General features: G+C 39.8%; 1 protein-coding gene across 1 annotated transcript in view; it reads right to left on the bottom strand.

Annotated features, from left to right (window-relative positions):
- The window catches only part of LOC136858162 (uncharacterized), a 173,739-nt gene that overhangs the window by 71,154 nt on the left and 85,299 nt on the right, over positions 1-17,286 (bottom strand). The window contains exon 2 of the mRNA XM_067137505.2: positions 750-977. Coding sequence (XP_066993606.2) covers positions 750-977 — 228 coding nt within the window. The remainder of the gene's footprint in view (positions 1-749; positions 978-17,286) is intronic.

Here is a 17,286-nt window from a genome sequence, read left to right as displayed (position 1 = left end):
CGTTGTCACGAAGAGACGCCTAGCATTTTATGGACAAGACTACAGGAAACATCATGCCAGGTTGAACAACCAGCTTCTCGGTTACTGGAAAAAGAGGAAGACCAAGTCACCATGGAAGTAAGCAAATATCTACAGGAAATAGGAAGAATAGGAAGAGTTCCGGGACAACCCTTCAAGGAGGAAGAAAGGTACCCTCTGGACAAAAGAGAGGGAGGAACAACACAGCCAGTGGTTGCGTAATTTCTGGGCAAACATTAAAACCTACCCCAAACCCCGTAGTTGAATACCGTGATCCTTAGTCGCCCTATAAAAACCAACAACAACAATAATATAATAATAATAATAATAATAATAATAATAATAATAATAATAATAATACTAGTTTATTGACCAACTGCATTTTTATGGTTTTCGGTGACACCGAGGCATCGGAATTTTGTCCCTCAGGGATTCTTTTACGTGTCAGTGAATCTCGTACACGAGGCTGGCTGACGTACTTGAGCACCTTTGAATACCACCGAGCTGACCCAAGATCGAACCTGCCAAGTTGGGTTCAGAAGGCCAGTGTTCTACCTTCTGAGCTACTCAGCCAGCTAAATGTGTTTCAAAGTATTTCGGGAGTGTACATGCTCTGCTTAGGATAAGCTGAAAGTCAGACTTCAATTAACGTTTTCTCCCTACGTTGGTACTGTATGTAGGTAAATCACATCTTCTCCCCCACTAAGCAATGTAACTAAGTCTTTACTCACCATCCTATGTGCCATGGCTGAAGTTTCTGTGCCTGACTGGAGTTGAAAACTTCTCCAAGGCTGGAGAAATCGGAGTTAGTCACCACCAGTTGGCAGTCCTGCGCTTCTTGGTTCTGGGGCGGTAACTGCTGATATAGCCGCTTTAGAAAGCGGAAGTTAAAGACTTGCTGTGCAGTCCAGTTACGCATTGCGTCGGTCACCACGACAGGACGACCGGTGTACGTATACCTGAAAAAGAAGGAAACAAACTCTCAGGTCTTGTTAAAAATCTTGATTTTCCAGATGAGAGACATTGGTAGCTCTTAGTTCTATACGCGTAAGTGTATAGTATAGTTAATGTTACTTCGTTGTCTAATGTACTATTAGATGTTGTGGTAAGAGCGAAAGGAATAATCTTTTCACCAGTTGTGGAGGGAATGAAATACATGCCTATGTTATGAGGCGAATAAAAAAGGGGTTCTCTCTAACTCAGAGTGAGGTTATGTTCAGGAAGTGTTGTACTTTTTCGTCTTTCCTGGCTCTTCCGTACCTTTTGTCGGTACCTTCATTCTTTGTGATGTCGGAATTCTTCCGTGTTCACCTAAGACTACAGTTAAGGAAGTATAATTATTTTGTAATCCCACCAAGATAATAATCACAACCGCAAACAAAAGATTTTTGATTTCTAAGATGATGCATTAATTTACATGGTATGTAATATACGTCGTGGATTTTAACTTGATTTATATCACTGTGAAAACGAAGAAAAGCCCAGGTCTTTATGAATAGCTTCAATTCGTAACCTTTGGGTTATATAGGACTGAAATATTATGTTGGTATAAATATCCAACATTGACATAGTAATTTGACACCATAGCATTCGCAGTACCCTTCAAAATTATTTCAGTAATTTCTAAACCTGGGGTATTCAATTGTATCCCCTACAAAATTGAATCAAACGCAGAGAAACTAGAGGTAATAGCTGGCTCTCGTAAATTTAACCTATTCTAATTCGAGTTGCAAATAATTGATTATGTAAACCTTGGGTATTTAAAGGGGATATAAATAAATTTACTGTTTAAGAATTTTTTTAATACTTTTCTCAAATTTTTGTGGTTGTAGTTAAATTTACGTGATATATTGCTGAAATCAAATCGTTATTTGAGAAGATATCAAATTGAATTTTAGTTTCTAGTTTTTACTTTGCTAGTGGCTTTACGTCGCACCGACACAGATAGGTCTTATGGCGGCGATGGGAGAGGAAAGGCCTAGGAGTTGGAAGGAAGCAGTCGTGGCCTTAATTAAGGTACAGCCCCAGCATTTGCCTGGTTTAAAAATGGGAAACCTCGGAAAACCATCTTTTGGGGCTGCCGACAGTGGGATTCGAACCCACTATCTCCCAGATGCAAGCTCACAGATGCGCCCTTAACCGCACGACCAACTCGCCCAGTTTAGTTTCTAGTAGGCTATAATACTTTTAGTGGCATTATTGAGGAATATCGGATGTCAGGCAGTTGAATTTCTGAAATTTACTACTCGAACGAACAGCGGTCATTGGATAAATCGCTGGAAGTTTTAATGTACAATAGAAGTAGTAAACATAGGTTACTGTAGTGACATAAATAATACATATGCCCCTCTATCAATTTCCTCTCTTACGAAAGTAGGTAAGTCGAAATTGTTTCCGGTAAATACAATGCCAAATGAAATTAAGGTTTCAATAACATTCTTTTTATCACACATACAGTACGTACCTTTTTCTGTAGGGAGTGGGGTGCGGTGTGTGGAGGGAAGAGATAAAGTGCTCATAACCATACGTTCTGTGTTTCATCCTGAATTTCCTTACAAAGTAAAATTATTTGTGTATTTGGCTTTTCACAATCGATTCTTCAGTACAAAGGAATACATAAATTGAAATCTCTACATGAAAGTTAAATAAAACTACGTTATGAGAACTATTACATATTACTAAATAATATAATTATGTTACGGTAAATAAACGTTCATCAATTTACTATACTTGGCAATGAGCCCTCACGTACGCACACGTGGACTGAAGTGAGGTAGGGATCAGGCGTTGTTAATCTGGTCTCAGTTTCGTACACTTTTATTTTCACAGTGGACTGTTCCCGAGCAACGGAATTGTATACGCCAGTGGGAAGGACCGCAGTGGAAGCAGTAGGTGTTCTAATAAAGTGACGAGATCAAAATCTCTGTCAAGAGTCTGGAAGTGCACTTTAGTTCAATTTTACGTATGATGTACAAGTCTAGCTTTCAACAATCTAATACTGAAATGCTACATATATCCTCTTCATCTCACGAATGTGCTATTCTTCATAAATATAATACAAATTTAACGAGATAGTAATATTAACACGGAAGTATTTAACCTCGAGTAACATGGTGTAGGAAAAGAAATGTAAAATAGTGACGGTGATGATAACGGGGATCAAATAATTAAAATATGGGATAGAAACAAACCCTCTAACTCGTGGTGGACAGGAACCAACCCTATAACCCACAACATTCACCCAATGTCAACTGAGACGCTGGCCTTCTGACTCCAACTAGGTAGATTCAATCCTGGCTCAGTGCGGTGGTATTTGAAGGTGCTCAAAAATACGTCAGTCTCGTGTCGGCAGATTTACTGACAAGTAAAAGAACTACTGAGGGACAAAATGACGGCACCTCGGTGTCTCCGTAAACCGGAAAATTACTTAGCGGGACTTAAAAAACAATAACATTAAAAAATTCTTTACTTGCCGTTTCAAAACAGTGAAGTAAGTATTGCATTCAGTACAAAAATCCCACCTCCGGATTTCGATGGCCCTTTAACCCAAGACACTGAGAAAATGGGTTTTACAATACAACGTCACAGGGGCTCCTTTTGGGGTATTTTCCAGGATATTTAAACCACAGGCCTTTAACAAAATTATATTCACTTATCTCACTTGAATCTGGATGGAAATTACAAGTTTTATGGTTGATTCTTATCTCAATTTTACCAGACCTGATCCTTGTAAGATGGCACATTTCATGCGAATTTTACTGTCATTGACATTTTACGATGACCGTTCTTCGTCTTCTTTGGTGATCAGTACAGAGATTGGCTGAGAGCAGTTCGCCACTCGTCACGATTTTCAGTCTTCTATTTTAGTTCTTCTCAGCTCTTGTATCCCGTATCTCTCAAAATTCGTTCAACAGCGCACAGTCATGATCTTCCCCTATATCTTTTCAGATTCATATGTTGTTCTTAATAGCTTTAGTGACTCATTAATTATTATTATTCTGTTTACAATTGATTTCTACAGAACCCCCTTTTCAATTCACTGATTCTTATAAAAATGTCAATTTGGAAGCTTATCGGTCCAGTTAGTTTAAAAAGCCTTCTATAGTGATGGTTATGTTAGTAAAAAACACAGTTCTTTTCATAAACTAGCCTCGTTTAATTAAATATAAATTCTGCACTACGAGAATAGAACAGATCATCACAATTACTTTACAAGAGGCTTTCTGCCATTACTTTCCAATTCCATTGTTTAAAGACAAAAATATATAAAACTAGCAGAAGTACCCGTTCTTCGTACGGGTTATCAGAAACTGGCTTTAGTTACTCATACTATCGGTGTGACGGACTTCATTAGATATTTATATCACTGGTGTGTTTACTTAAGTACTCAGAAATTATTTGTCATGTTTGGAATTATAGTGTATCTTCTTCTTATTTTCTTCATGGGGGTCTCTAAATATTAGTTCCTAATTAGCGTCGACCTCTAACATCTTTTGCTACCATGTTTTTCCTTCATTCCCACCTAGACATAGGCCTACCTGCTCCCTTCACAAATCTGCAGGTTTAGTGTTAGTATACTTTCGCCAGATAGTACCACAAATATAAATATTATTGAATGTACTTGTTTGATCCGATATTTCATAACTATTACAAATATGATAAAGGAAATACGCGATGCATAAAATAAACTACTATAATTATCGAGAATTATAATTCTCAGGGCTTGTCACTCATGTCGCACATCATATAATGAATCTGAGTATAAATGTTGAGAAATTTTTTCAAGTCATGGGTGCACCATCTTGACAATTGTGTACAGTATATAGGTTGTTTTCATGGTTACAATGATCGTAAAAGTGGACCAAAATATCGGCACTAAAAACATCAGTGATCCTACTACTCCATGATTTGATAGATAATACTTTAAACTATAGGTAACAGGCTCCGCAAAATGCTGAAACCTAAGCCAGTACGTAAAAACGGAGGCCCGTCGGCAAACGCTGGTCGCTGTACTACGGAGATATCCGGGGCTATTATTTTTATATTTCACTCCCTTTCCATCCCCACCCAAAGGAGTGCTATGAGCGTCTTACACAACAGTTTACTTTTTCCAGATAGTAAGTCACATGTATATCAATTTTAGTTGGCAGCTATGCCCAAACGTACATGCATAATCTCGCTGCTGTAGAATCCTTGAGCTGACGTTGCCATGGTTACGGTCGTTCGCTTCTTTATCTGATTCCTAGAGCAGGAGTAGTATGGTTCCAATATCTCCATAACGGCTGGTTTTAGAGCCATAAAACATGGTTTTCGGGCCCGCAGGGCTTACCGACTTTTGTTCATTGCGTCAAGAGGATTAAATTGAGCTTTGTCTCGTCCTTATACGACAAATTCTATATTTTGCCTATATTAGCCTATTATTTTTAGATCTCCTCCCCCCCGTGCCCCGCACTTCGAATTGTTTTGAAAATAAAATACAGCCCATGTTACTCACTCGCAATATAGCTTTCTATAGGTAAAGACATTTTTTAAATCGGTTCAGTAGTTTTTGAGTCTATTCGTTACAAACAAACAAAATTTTCCTCTTGTTATATTAGTATAGATGTATTTCTCGTAGTTCAGCCGACAAGTTCGCGTTCTCTTCTTGTCCCGAAGGTATTATGTTTTCAATAGAGTCCTTCACACTCTCTTAGTGGCCCTTCTTTTTCTACCGATACTTTTATCATTCGAAGGGTATTTCCCGTTAATCACTAATCACCTCCACGGCATCATTGTCACAAAATCAACATCGGAGGTATCTACTTCAGGGACAAATGTTGGGAGTGAAATCTGAGATTTTGCAATTAACTCGCGGTGAATGTCGGGATGATACCTAGCAATAGGGATGCATATTAAACTTATTTCCCCCATTTGCGAAATAACTATTTACGAAGTACAGACACTGAAATCATACCGGTTATCATACATTTGAAGTGTGGAAATATGAATCACGATCGTAAGCCCTTTCATAAAGCAGTCACAGCTAGGCGAGAATACTGCGAGAGTCCTCGCAGTGTAGAGATCCACGCCCCCTAGACCATTATGAGAAACACTTTATGTAAATGGTATGTGTGTTGGACACAGAGGCGTTCCTCTATACATATTTCAATTTTAACAGTTGGCATTGCTATGGAAGTTGATTATACTGGGCTGGGAATGATATGTGTGCAGACATGTCATGCGTACAAGACATATATGGCAAGTTCTGTAGACATAAACCTTGTTGTTTTTAACAGTTGGTATCCTTGCACATGACAGTATTACATTATACGAGCGGATAGTTTTAATAGTAGGCCACTGTCACCTGCTCTGGACAGGACTGCCAACCTACATAAATCGAAAGCAAGGTCCTGGCTTTAATTACACCGCAACTAAATTATCTGTGTGGCGGGTGGGGTGTCTATAAGCGCTGCGTGCTCTGCTGACCTGAGGGATGTTTTGCAGATACAGATATTGATTGACTATGTAGCGCGCTTTGTTGGGCACGAGGTTAAAAGGTACTGCTTACTGGAGTTGGAGGTTTAAATGTCAAACGTCTTTTCTCGATAAAGCTTACTCGCTCACTCCATCAAATCAGTTCATTTGAAGCCATTGAGTGATTTGGAATCCCTCATAGTACACAAGCTCTTGCTGGCAAGATATAGTGTTTACAGTGCACTGTGTCTTCTGGTATGGGCTACAATAAATTTGTTATTTTCATTGGCCTGTCTCAGTCTTATCCTTGGCTTTGACAATATGAAAGTAGCTGAGGTATGAGTGACGCTAGTAATGCCATCCCATATGCAACCAGTCCCAGCTATGAAAGGTGTGAAAATGTCGCTCATAGAGTCGGTTGGTGCACGCATTTCAGTGGGCTTGGCAGACTGATATGCAATACCAACTTCTGACTCAGTGAGGAACACAACGGGAAACTACCTCACTCCTCATTTCCCTAGTACACCTCTTCGGTGACATCTAGGCCATTTATGACAGCTAATGTTTGACCTGTTAAGGATCCAACCAGCCTTCGGTCTGAAAGCCCAACATACAACATAAACATAGTACACAGTTTAAGGGGTTACATGTGACTTCTCAACAAGCATTGGGGACTGGTGAGGGCAGTGATAGTTTCGTAGTTTCAATCCCGATTTGCGATATACTTACTTTATTCTGGTTATCAATTTAATGTCGCACTAATATCTAATTTTGGCACCGGCGAGAAGGGAGGAGATTAGGTAAGGAAAAGTAGTGCAGCTGAGCAAAAGGATAGCAATCTCCATATAAGCCATGAAGGTCCTCGCAGGAGTGGAAGGTAAAGGTCTCCTTTAACCGTAACCCCACCATTAGGTGGAGTACAGTGGTTCGCTCTATGCTCGGTTTCCTTTGCCCCCAGGAATTAACTTGGATCTCACTTCTGATGTAGACTGAGTGAACCTCAGGACCGTGAGCACATTCTTAAGTCGAAATTAATTTTCTTTCTAAATGTTTCGACCTAGCGAGCTGGCCGTGCGGTTATTGAAACGCAGCTGTGCGCTTGCATTCGGGAGACAATGGTTTCGAACCCCACAGCCGACAACCCTGAAGATGGATTTTCGTGGTTTCCAATTTTCACATCAAGCAAATGCCGGAGCTTTACCTTAATAAAGGCCACGCCGCTTCCTTCCCACTGCTAGCCCTTTCCCATCCTACCGTTGCCATGAGACCTATCTGTGTCGGTGCGACGTTAAGCTCAGGGTAAATATAGATTTTCTGACAAAATCGAACCCGTATCCTTCAGGCTGAACCGAGCACGATTTTACCTCCTCCGCTAGGCATTCCAATGGGAAGGTATCGGTCGTAGCTTTATTAATATATATCCCTATCACTTATCAGGTGTGAAAATTGGTAACCACAGGAAATAATCTCCAGGGCTGTTGTAATTTGGGGATCGAACTCAACAACTTCCAAAAGAAACCTTGGAGCTGCGTAACTCGCACAACGCAGCCAACTCGCTCGGTGGCTTTGATCAGTCTTAATAAGGGAGGAGAGGATTAAGTCAAGGCTTTTAGTTAAGTAAAGACAAGTCCGGCCCCGCGGTGTAGGGAGCAACGCGTCTTCCTGTTACCCGGCGGCCCCGGGTTCGATTCCCGGCCGGGTCACGGGTTTTTAATTGTAAATGATTAACATCCCCGGCCTGGAGACTGGGTGTCTGTGTCGTCCTTACCGTCCCTTTCCACACATTCAACACTACACTCCCGCAATTCCACTTACACGCAGGTTTCTCTCATATGGTGGAAGTAGTGGGAAAAGATCTACAGAGATCGACGCCACGAACAAATATCATTTTAAAAAAGCCTATAGCACGAGTTTTTTTCTTGACTGTTTCAGTCATTTCTAATGAAGATTTGACACTTATTAATTTCGTTTGCCAATTTCGATTTATTTATACAGGCTGATACTCATCTTGTTATCCCCATGAAAGGACAGTCCCCACCACCATCACATATTTTTATTCAAGTACTCACTAATTATGTCAAATTCAATTATTTCGACCGTTGTCTAGCCTTGGAGGGTGGAATTTTGACCAGGAGAGCGATAGCTTATTTTGTTTTTGATTTCACTTACTCGTGCACGGTTACTCGCTTTCATTTTCCTTATCCGACTTCTTTTGATCAACACTTGATTTCTTCCGAACCCCTTTGTGCTCAATTTTCTCCAATACTTTCATTCCAAGGCAGATTAGATTTCACATTGTATTCTAACTGTAGTTAAGTGGGGATACTTAACTGTGCTTCTCCTTAAGACAGTATAGTCATCACTGCCACTACATAAAGTCAAGGGGAGGATACTTATTGTATTTTCACTCAAAATACCTATCGGAGACCTGATTGCTGATATCCTTACTGTCTTCTCACCGACGCCGATGCAGTTCGAATTCCAGAAAATGCATTGGGATTTAAAAAATGGAAAATCACGTCCCAGTTTTTCGCATTGTACGTAAATCAAGGTGTCCGTCAACATGCTCTCGATATTAACAGTTAGGGAAAACCTCAAGCTTGCTACTTTCAGGACAATGAACACCACCAACATGTGTCTGACTCCTGGGCTGAATGGTCATCGTAGTGACCTACGGTTCAGAGGGACCATGGTTTGACTCCCGGTCGGGCCGGGGACTTTGGCCTCGTCGGGTTAATTTTTGTAGCTCTATTGATTATACATAGGCAAACATATTATCCCTATAATATGCATTTTTTGATTTAAATTACATAAAAATTAAACAACCTACATTATTCCCGTCAACTGTCATGAATTGAGTTCAGTTGAAGTTGTTGAACAAAACAGAGTGGAGGGATCCATTAACAGATATCAGGAACATTGAACTAGGTGCATTTCAGTAAGGTTCCGCGTGCATTTTCACCCCAAGCTCAGAAATCTGTATACGCAGCAGATATTAATGGCAATTAATGTGTCACCGCTGCACATCAGGAGACAGGTAGCTGACCTGAGTTTCCTCCACGAGATCTTAAATGGACATTACCGCTCGGAACATCTTGTTTCTCTCTTCTCTCTCCACGTTCCTTCCTGCTCCACCAGAACCAAAGACCTTCTCCACATTCCCCACACTCAGCACTCAATACTTCAACGATCTTTCCTAATCCGCCTCCCAACACTCTTTAACAATATTAATAGGAGACAAGAGCTTGATATAGCATCAAATAAAAGTGTATTCGAGAGGTGTGTAAATAGTATCTTAAAGATAAGTTGATGTGAAGGGATTGTACCGCCATCTTGACCCACGACGACTTGGCTATGAACATGGACATTCTCATGGTTTTCGATTTGGACAGTTATTAGTAGGATGTGTACCTGATCTTGTTATATTTTGTTATGTTTGTTATATTTTATTATGAAAGTTTACGTTTGTTAAATAGTCTGTTGACAGTGCAAGTGAAATTTGCTCAGTGTAGCTGTATCTTGTGCTTCGTGAATAAATAAATAAATAAATAAATTCTGCAATCTATCACTCAAAGAAACAAAGTTCATATCAGATATTTTTATCTCGTGTGTATCAATATTAATATGCACACAGAATAAGCTAAAGCTTCTTTGAAGTACTGGAAGATTAATATTGCGCTGTGGATATAACACAGTCCCCTTCATTGTTCTTCGGCTTCATTCACCAATTGATAAGCCTAATGATGTTTCCCCATCCGAGGCTTTATGTGTGCGTGTTTTGGCTTTTGTGTTTCATTGTAATTAATTATTCAATTAAAATTGGGATGTTGCTGTTTTTTTTACCATTTGACTGTTTTCATAAAGATAAATCAATTTAATGAAGTTTATAAATTCAGTCTCCAACAACTGGTTTCATATGTCTGTCCGTCTCTGATTTGAGCGAACGACAGCATGTGGGCATATGTCCATGTCTACATAAGGTACCGTGTGACACGCAAGGGTGTGTTTGTATGTCGTAACGCACGAAATACAAAGGTGTGCATCTATAAGACGAAGTGCATTATATGTACGCATCCGTAACACACAAATATGATATTGCTAAAGTACGTTCTGACTCACAAGTATGAGTATTTCTAATGCACCACCTGAGACAAAAATATAAGTATTCATAAAGCACAGTCTGTCACGCAAATGTGGGTATTCTTAAGGTACAGTCTGACACATAAATATGAGTGTTCCTAAGACACGGTCTGACACATAAAAATAAAAGTTTCTTATACACAGACCGACACACACATATAAGTACTCACCGTCTGGCACACAAATATCAATTTTCCTAGTACACAGTCTGACACATAAACATGAGTATACCTGATGTAAACTCTGCACACAAATACGAATTTTCCTTATGCACAGACTGACATGCAAATATGATTAATCCTAAAGCACGGCCTGTCACTCACGTATGAGTATTACTAAAGTAGAGAAAGGCACACGATCTCGGTTTTCAATATCACACGGCTTAACACACTAGTTTATTCTGCAATGAGACGGACACGGAGTTATAAGTTTCTGCGAGGTACAGTGTTCTTGTAATGTATAGTACCACACACAAGTTCGTTAGCAGTGAGGCAAATTAGGACACGGTCTCGTGTTTCTGTCAGACACAACGAATTCTTTTGATGTACAGAAAGACGCACAAGTATTTTGAAAATGAGACTCATTGGTAGGGCGTAGAATAAATAAAAACTCAGTGCCGGCCCGTGGTGTAGGAGTAGAGTGCCTTCCTCTTACCCTGAGGCTCGGGTCCGATTCCCGGCCAGGTCAGGGATTTTTACCTGGACGTGAGGGCTGGTTCGAAGTCCACTCAGCCTATGTGATTATAACTGAGGAGCTGTCTGACGGTGAGATAGCGGCCCCGGTCTAGAAATCCAAGAATAACAGCCGAGAGGACTCGTCGTGCTGATCACATGATACCTCGTAATCTGCAGGCTTTCGGACTGAGCGGCGATCGCTTGATACACCAAGGCGCTTCAAGGGTTGTAGTGCCGTGTGGTGGGGGGAGGTTATTCTACATTCAACGCATTTCGGGACCCCGGCTTGCCAAGACGACTCTTGGTCAACGAGAAATACTACAAAATTTGAATTGCCATGTGATAAGCATGGTGACATTCACAACCGTCGTACTTAGCTTTCGTATCAGATAACCACTCAACTGATGTCAGGAGGCTGAGTGAACCCCATTCTCGCCATCATTCCGGAATTAAAATTCCTTGGCTGGCCGGGAATTGAATCTAGGGTTGCGGGTAAGAGGTGGACACACCTGCAACACAACCACGATACTGTCGTAAGAAGTTGTTCGAGATTTTCATCTATGTCTGTGAATGTCTCTCATAACCTTTAAATCTCTTGGGACGACGGACAAGTGGACCAGAAATCTTCTGTTATCGACCGAATGGCAACGCATGCAAGAATAAAGGAGAATCAAGAGAATCCCAAATGTATGTGCGAGTTAATAGCTGCTGGATTTTCATGTGTCTTATTTCGCGATAACCGGAAGATGTAGTGAGTATTTCAAAGACACGAAATTCTTGGAATGATAATGTTAAGTTTCACTTCAAGAAGGAAGTTTAATGCTTAAGTTTCTGACACGGAAACCAAATTACACTTGTACTTCAGTGCTCAGTTACTGAAAACTACAGACCAGTAATTTATTTGTAATATTCATTTCCACAGCAGATATAGATTGATATCATTACGATACCAATATGAATGTAACTACCGTTACCCGTGTTTTAATTAAAACCAATGTTGGAAATAGAAACAACACTGAGACCGAGAAACTAAATCTATAATTGAGTTATCCCACTTCCGGTAGTCGAATTGAAATAATTGTATTCAATATCTGGAAATGAATGAAATTTTATAAGAAAAACAAAAGCTGATTATTGGCAAACCAGGCAAGAAATCAAGCAGTAAAACTGTAGTTGTCCTACTTTATGCACACAGGCAGCAACCACAGATAACAAAGTATTTTCATAACTAGATTTTACGAAAATCGGTAATACGTTTTAATGTTGATACGATTAGTATAATAACAAGAATTTTCACATTAACATTGAATCACTTAAATTTCGAAAGTTTATTGTAAACGAAGGAAACTAATTATTCACAGGGAATATTGCATGTTATAGATCAAAACTTGCGCAAAATGACAGTTTTTCATGTTTTGTGTTCTCCTACACTGATATCTTGGTCCATCAAAATACTGTAAGCGAGCCGAGTCTCTCCAGTGTTGTCGTAAGTGGATGGTGCCTACTTTGTAGGATATCTAACATAAGAATACAGTGAAATTCAACAGTATCCAACGTAACGAAATATGTCCGTGGACATAACATGGTTTGCTCCGGTCATTTACATGGATAAAATACGATTTGGAAAGGTAGTAACTTTTCAAGTCTCATTTATACTACCTAAATACGCGGTTTGATACAACTTGATTTTGCAGTATGAAAGAGTAGAGAAAACCTATCAACTTCTATTTTATCCAAGGGTGGATGTAACACAGTTTGCAACGGTACTCCTCGTATGTCAGTTTCAAAGTAATATAATTTGATAATATCGATCCTGGATTCTAGAGCTGGAAATAAAAATTGAGAGAGTTGTTGTATGTGAATATGAATTTTCTGTGAGTGGGGTATTAAATACAACCACAATTTGCTCAGCAAAAAGGAACTACAAGTGGCGAAATTCAGTGGTTTATGACCACGGGTACTTGAGTCTAATATTGCTTCCATTTACCTGAGCCTGTCTCCTATGTGAAATCCCTCATTCAACAATTGCCTTCTCACAAACTTGATTGATGTGTGATTATTAGGCCTAGGAAGTCTTCCTTTTTTCATGACATCATCATGAATAATTGTTCCCCACTATTAAAACAAAATTAGGTATATAAAATGTGCTATTCAAGCGATTCCTAGTAAATAGACACTTGTAGCAATACAAAATTGCAATTTGCTGTTGTTGCTTATCAAGGAACACTACTAACGTTTCATTTTCGACTCTTCTAAAATATGTTCGATGACATTATCCAGGATCGGCAGATGTGAGGGCGCAGGGTGGGGTATAGTTACAAAATGGTGATAGAACACAATGAAGGTACTTGTGCGTGAGTGTTGCGAGGATACAAGATACAAATAAATGATGTTGATATTCAGATTGCAGTATACCACAAAGTCTTACATTAAAGCACCGAACAATACGAATGAGGAATCATAGAAAATATGTACAACATATCTCTTGGTTCTATATTATGCCTCCGAATGTTTATTTAGTTCATTGTTTATTGTCAGCTCCTGTATATTTTATTTTCTGTAAGCTTTCCTTGAGAGGGGGAAGGTTCTAACGCCCAGTAACGCCCCTTTTTACACCCGTGACATTATCGAAGGGTGCCATATCACTAAATATTAACGGAATAATCTCTCTAGAATGCCTTGAATGTAATGTATTGTTCTTACGAATAACGTTAATTTATTAACGATCAGTAGTAGTACAGTATGCCTTTGGTGGTGAGATTTAGCGTTTACAGTGCTTTTTATCCTCTGGTGTGCGCTAGAACAAATTTGTTAGCTTCATTGACCTGTCTCAGTCTCATCCTGGGCTCTGACAATATTAAAGTGACTGAACGGTGCTAGCAATGCCTTTCCTTGTGCAGCCAATCGCTGTTAAAAATGGTATGAAAATTTCGCTCATAGGGTCGGTTGGTGCATGCTTGGCAGACTGATATGCAACAGCAACTTCTGGCTCAGCGAGTAAAGGGACGGGAAACTACTTCACTCCTCATTTCCCTGGTACGCCTGATCAGTGACGCGTAAGCCGTCTATGACAGCTGTTGACGGAACAGTTGAGGATCAAACCATCCTTTGGGCTCAATACTCAACATACAACAACTAGTACTAGAGTATATTGTCCGATAGTTTACAATTGTGATCTCGAGCTCTGTACACGTTTGACGCTTAAATAATGCAATAAAGGAAGATACGTGTTACTTTAATTGCAAGATTTGTATAAATATCTCCATTGTAGACTGTTACTTTTCTCAGCCCCTGTGAGTTAACTAAGCGTCTCCACAATCCACGATACTATTTACAACTAACTCTTTGGGTTCGTTTTGTTCCACACCCTTTACTTTTCAGTAATTAAAAACTGAGTCTAAGTACCGTCGCTATGGTTTCCCTTTCCCTCTCTTACCCTCTACGACCGAGTCAATTATTCTTCTGGGTAACCTATCATCCTCCATTTACCTAATATGGTCCCACCACGGAAGTCGATTTATAAGCAGAGTTTCATCCGTAATATCCATTCATAACTTTGCCCTTATCTCTTCAATTCAAGTCCCTCCTGTAATTGTTCCCAGATGTTTATACCAGCAATCATTCTCGCTACCTTAATTTCCGTTTCTTCTAACGTATGAATAACATACTCTTCATCAACCCAGCATTACTCCCGTGCAGCTCACTTTTTTTCTTGCAAAACACCGTTGGACCCAAACGCTAATGCATTTCATTAGTATACTTTACTACTGACGATATTATCTCACGCTGTGGAAATAGGTAAAATTCCTAACAATTTCAACAGGGACACTGGCTATTAATTAAGTAATGCGTGTTTGCCAGCCATTAATGATTGACGTAGGTACTAATAGTTCTCTTCCCTGTCCTTTCACTGTTGTTATTTCGTTTGGGCGTTTTCCAAAATTTTCACTCTCCCCATGACCAGGTGGTTCACTCTACACCAGGGCCTCTCAGACGCCCAAAATCTCACGCGTGCAAATCGAGGTGCAAGAGCTCCGTGCACTACACATCGGTTCCACTCGGCTTGGTTCGGACCAACGCTTCGTCTCTGCGTTACTCGGCTAAGCTCGGCTCAACTCGGCTAGGATTTGGAGCGCTACGGAACAAGTGAGGAAGAGGAAGAGAAGGGGAGCGAGAGACAGGCTTGGGGAAAGAGAGAGAGACAGCGCTATTGCTCCAAATCGAGGAGTGGAGGTCTGCACTCTGGGCAACCAAGCGAAGTCGTCTTTTGCACCGTGAACAGTGCATGCACCAGGCGCATGCACCCTGAGAGGCCCTGCTCTAGGCATACTTCCACAACCTATGTGCACCTGTCACTGTATTATTCTTTCTTCTCTTCACTATCGGGTCTTCAACCTCGTTATGGTACATCATTCTCCCACCTCGCCCGACTCACACTCAGGCTAACGCACAGTGAGTCATCTGGTGACGAACGAGAGTACCATTTTCTAAACACGAATGGAAGAGCATTATTAAATTCAAACCTTCATTACTAGAGAAGTCTTTCTCGCAGAGAGATGAGATTTTGTTCTGAAGACACGGAACAACGTCTTCTGTGAAACGAATTTCACATTCTTTTCTGTCCTGGAATAATTCTCAATGTTTAATATCATGTCTACAATTACGGACCGTCAATGGATCAATATAAACATTAGAATGTTTTAAATTTGTCTACGCGTTCATTCGCTGAGGCAATCCTAAGTGTAAGGAATGGGCGTAATGCAGGTGCGAGGACCAATGGAGAGAGACTGCATCATCACGCTGAAATTAATATTGTGACAAATTTCTGAGGCCTTTAATTACCCATCGACATCAGAATTCTAATATATCACTTATAGTGTTCCTGAATCGACTTGTGATGTACAGTCTGATTTTCGTGCCATGAATTGCGTTCCTTGCATGCTGCGGAGTGAGCTGCCACATCAAAAATAAATGAAACTGAACAGAAGTCTACTAAAGACACCGCCATTTACCACAAACCCATCACTACGATGCGCTAGATTGTACTTAGAAATAAACAATATGCCATATGTTGTGTTAATGTTCTTAACAGTGACCTTATTTCGAATTATATCTCCTATTTAGACCAGTTCCTAAAGGAAAAAAACGTTGGAAAATAATGGGTCAATTGAATGTAAAATACCAGTATCTCAAAAGATAGACATACATGAGACATATAGGAATAATATAATGTAATGCATGCCTTTGTGTGTAAACAGTTTTTACTTATTGCGTGTAGTAGTTATACTTAAATTCAAACAAAAATGTGTACTGTCTTTATAGTTAACTTGACAAAATAAATTTGTTCACATCAGTAAGAAACAGCTTGTAGCAAACTTGATAAGTCAAGAAACACAGACCAACATTTTAAATTATATTCTGTGATATTTTGCAGTAGAAAATACTACATCATAAAAGACAAAACCATCATAAAGATTGTTTTGTCATATATAAAATGTTTACGAAACTGGACGTATATCGTCCATTAAGAAACAATACCACGTATCTGACAATGCTGTTCATGTCCAATATTTTCCTCAAGTCTGGTCACGCCTCCGGTCCACACATGGATATGCAGTCCCTCAAAACAATTTTCGTTGAGTTCATTTTCCTATGCAGTCCTGTAAAGAAAAATTCACCTTAAATACACCATACTCTTGGAGGGGGTTATGTCATTCCTACAGTACGGTACAGTAAGGTTAATTTCTTTTACACACGCGCGTAGGGAAACGAACTCAAACGAAAATTGTTCTCATGGTCTACAAATCAATATGTGGCTGGGAGGCGTGACCAGTCTTAAGGGAAATAATGGATAGCATGAGTATTGTCAGATACGTGTTATTTTTTCTTAAGGGACGATATGCTAGTAAACTGACTTTCATGTTACATATAAATAAATGGAAGCGAGTGGATTGTTTTTATCGAGAGAGGTGTGTTAATAATGATCACAACTGCAGTAAGA

The sequence above is a fragment of the Anabrus simplex genome, chromosome 1 (genome assembly GCF_040414725.1).
Source record: "Anabrus simplex isolate iqAnaSimp1 chromosome 1, ASM4041472v1, whole genome shotgun sequence".
NCBI lineage: Eukaryota > Metazoa > Arthropoda > Insecta > Orthoptera > Tettigoniidae > Anabrus > Anabrus simplex.
The sequence above is the reverse complement of the archived record's forward strand: the minus strand, read 5'-3'. Positions and strand labels throughout refer to the sequence as shown.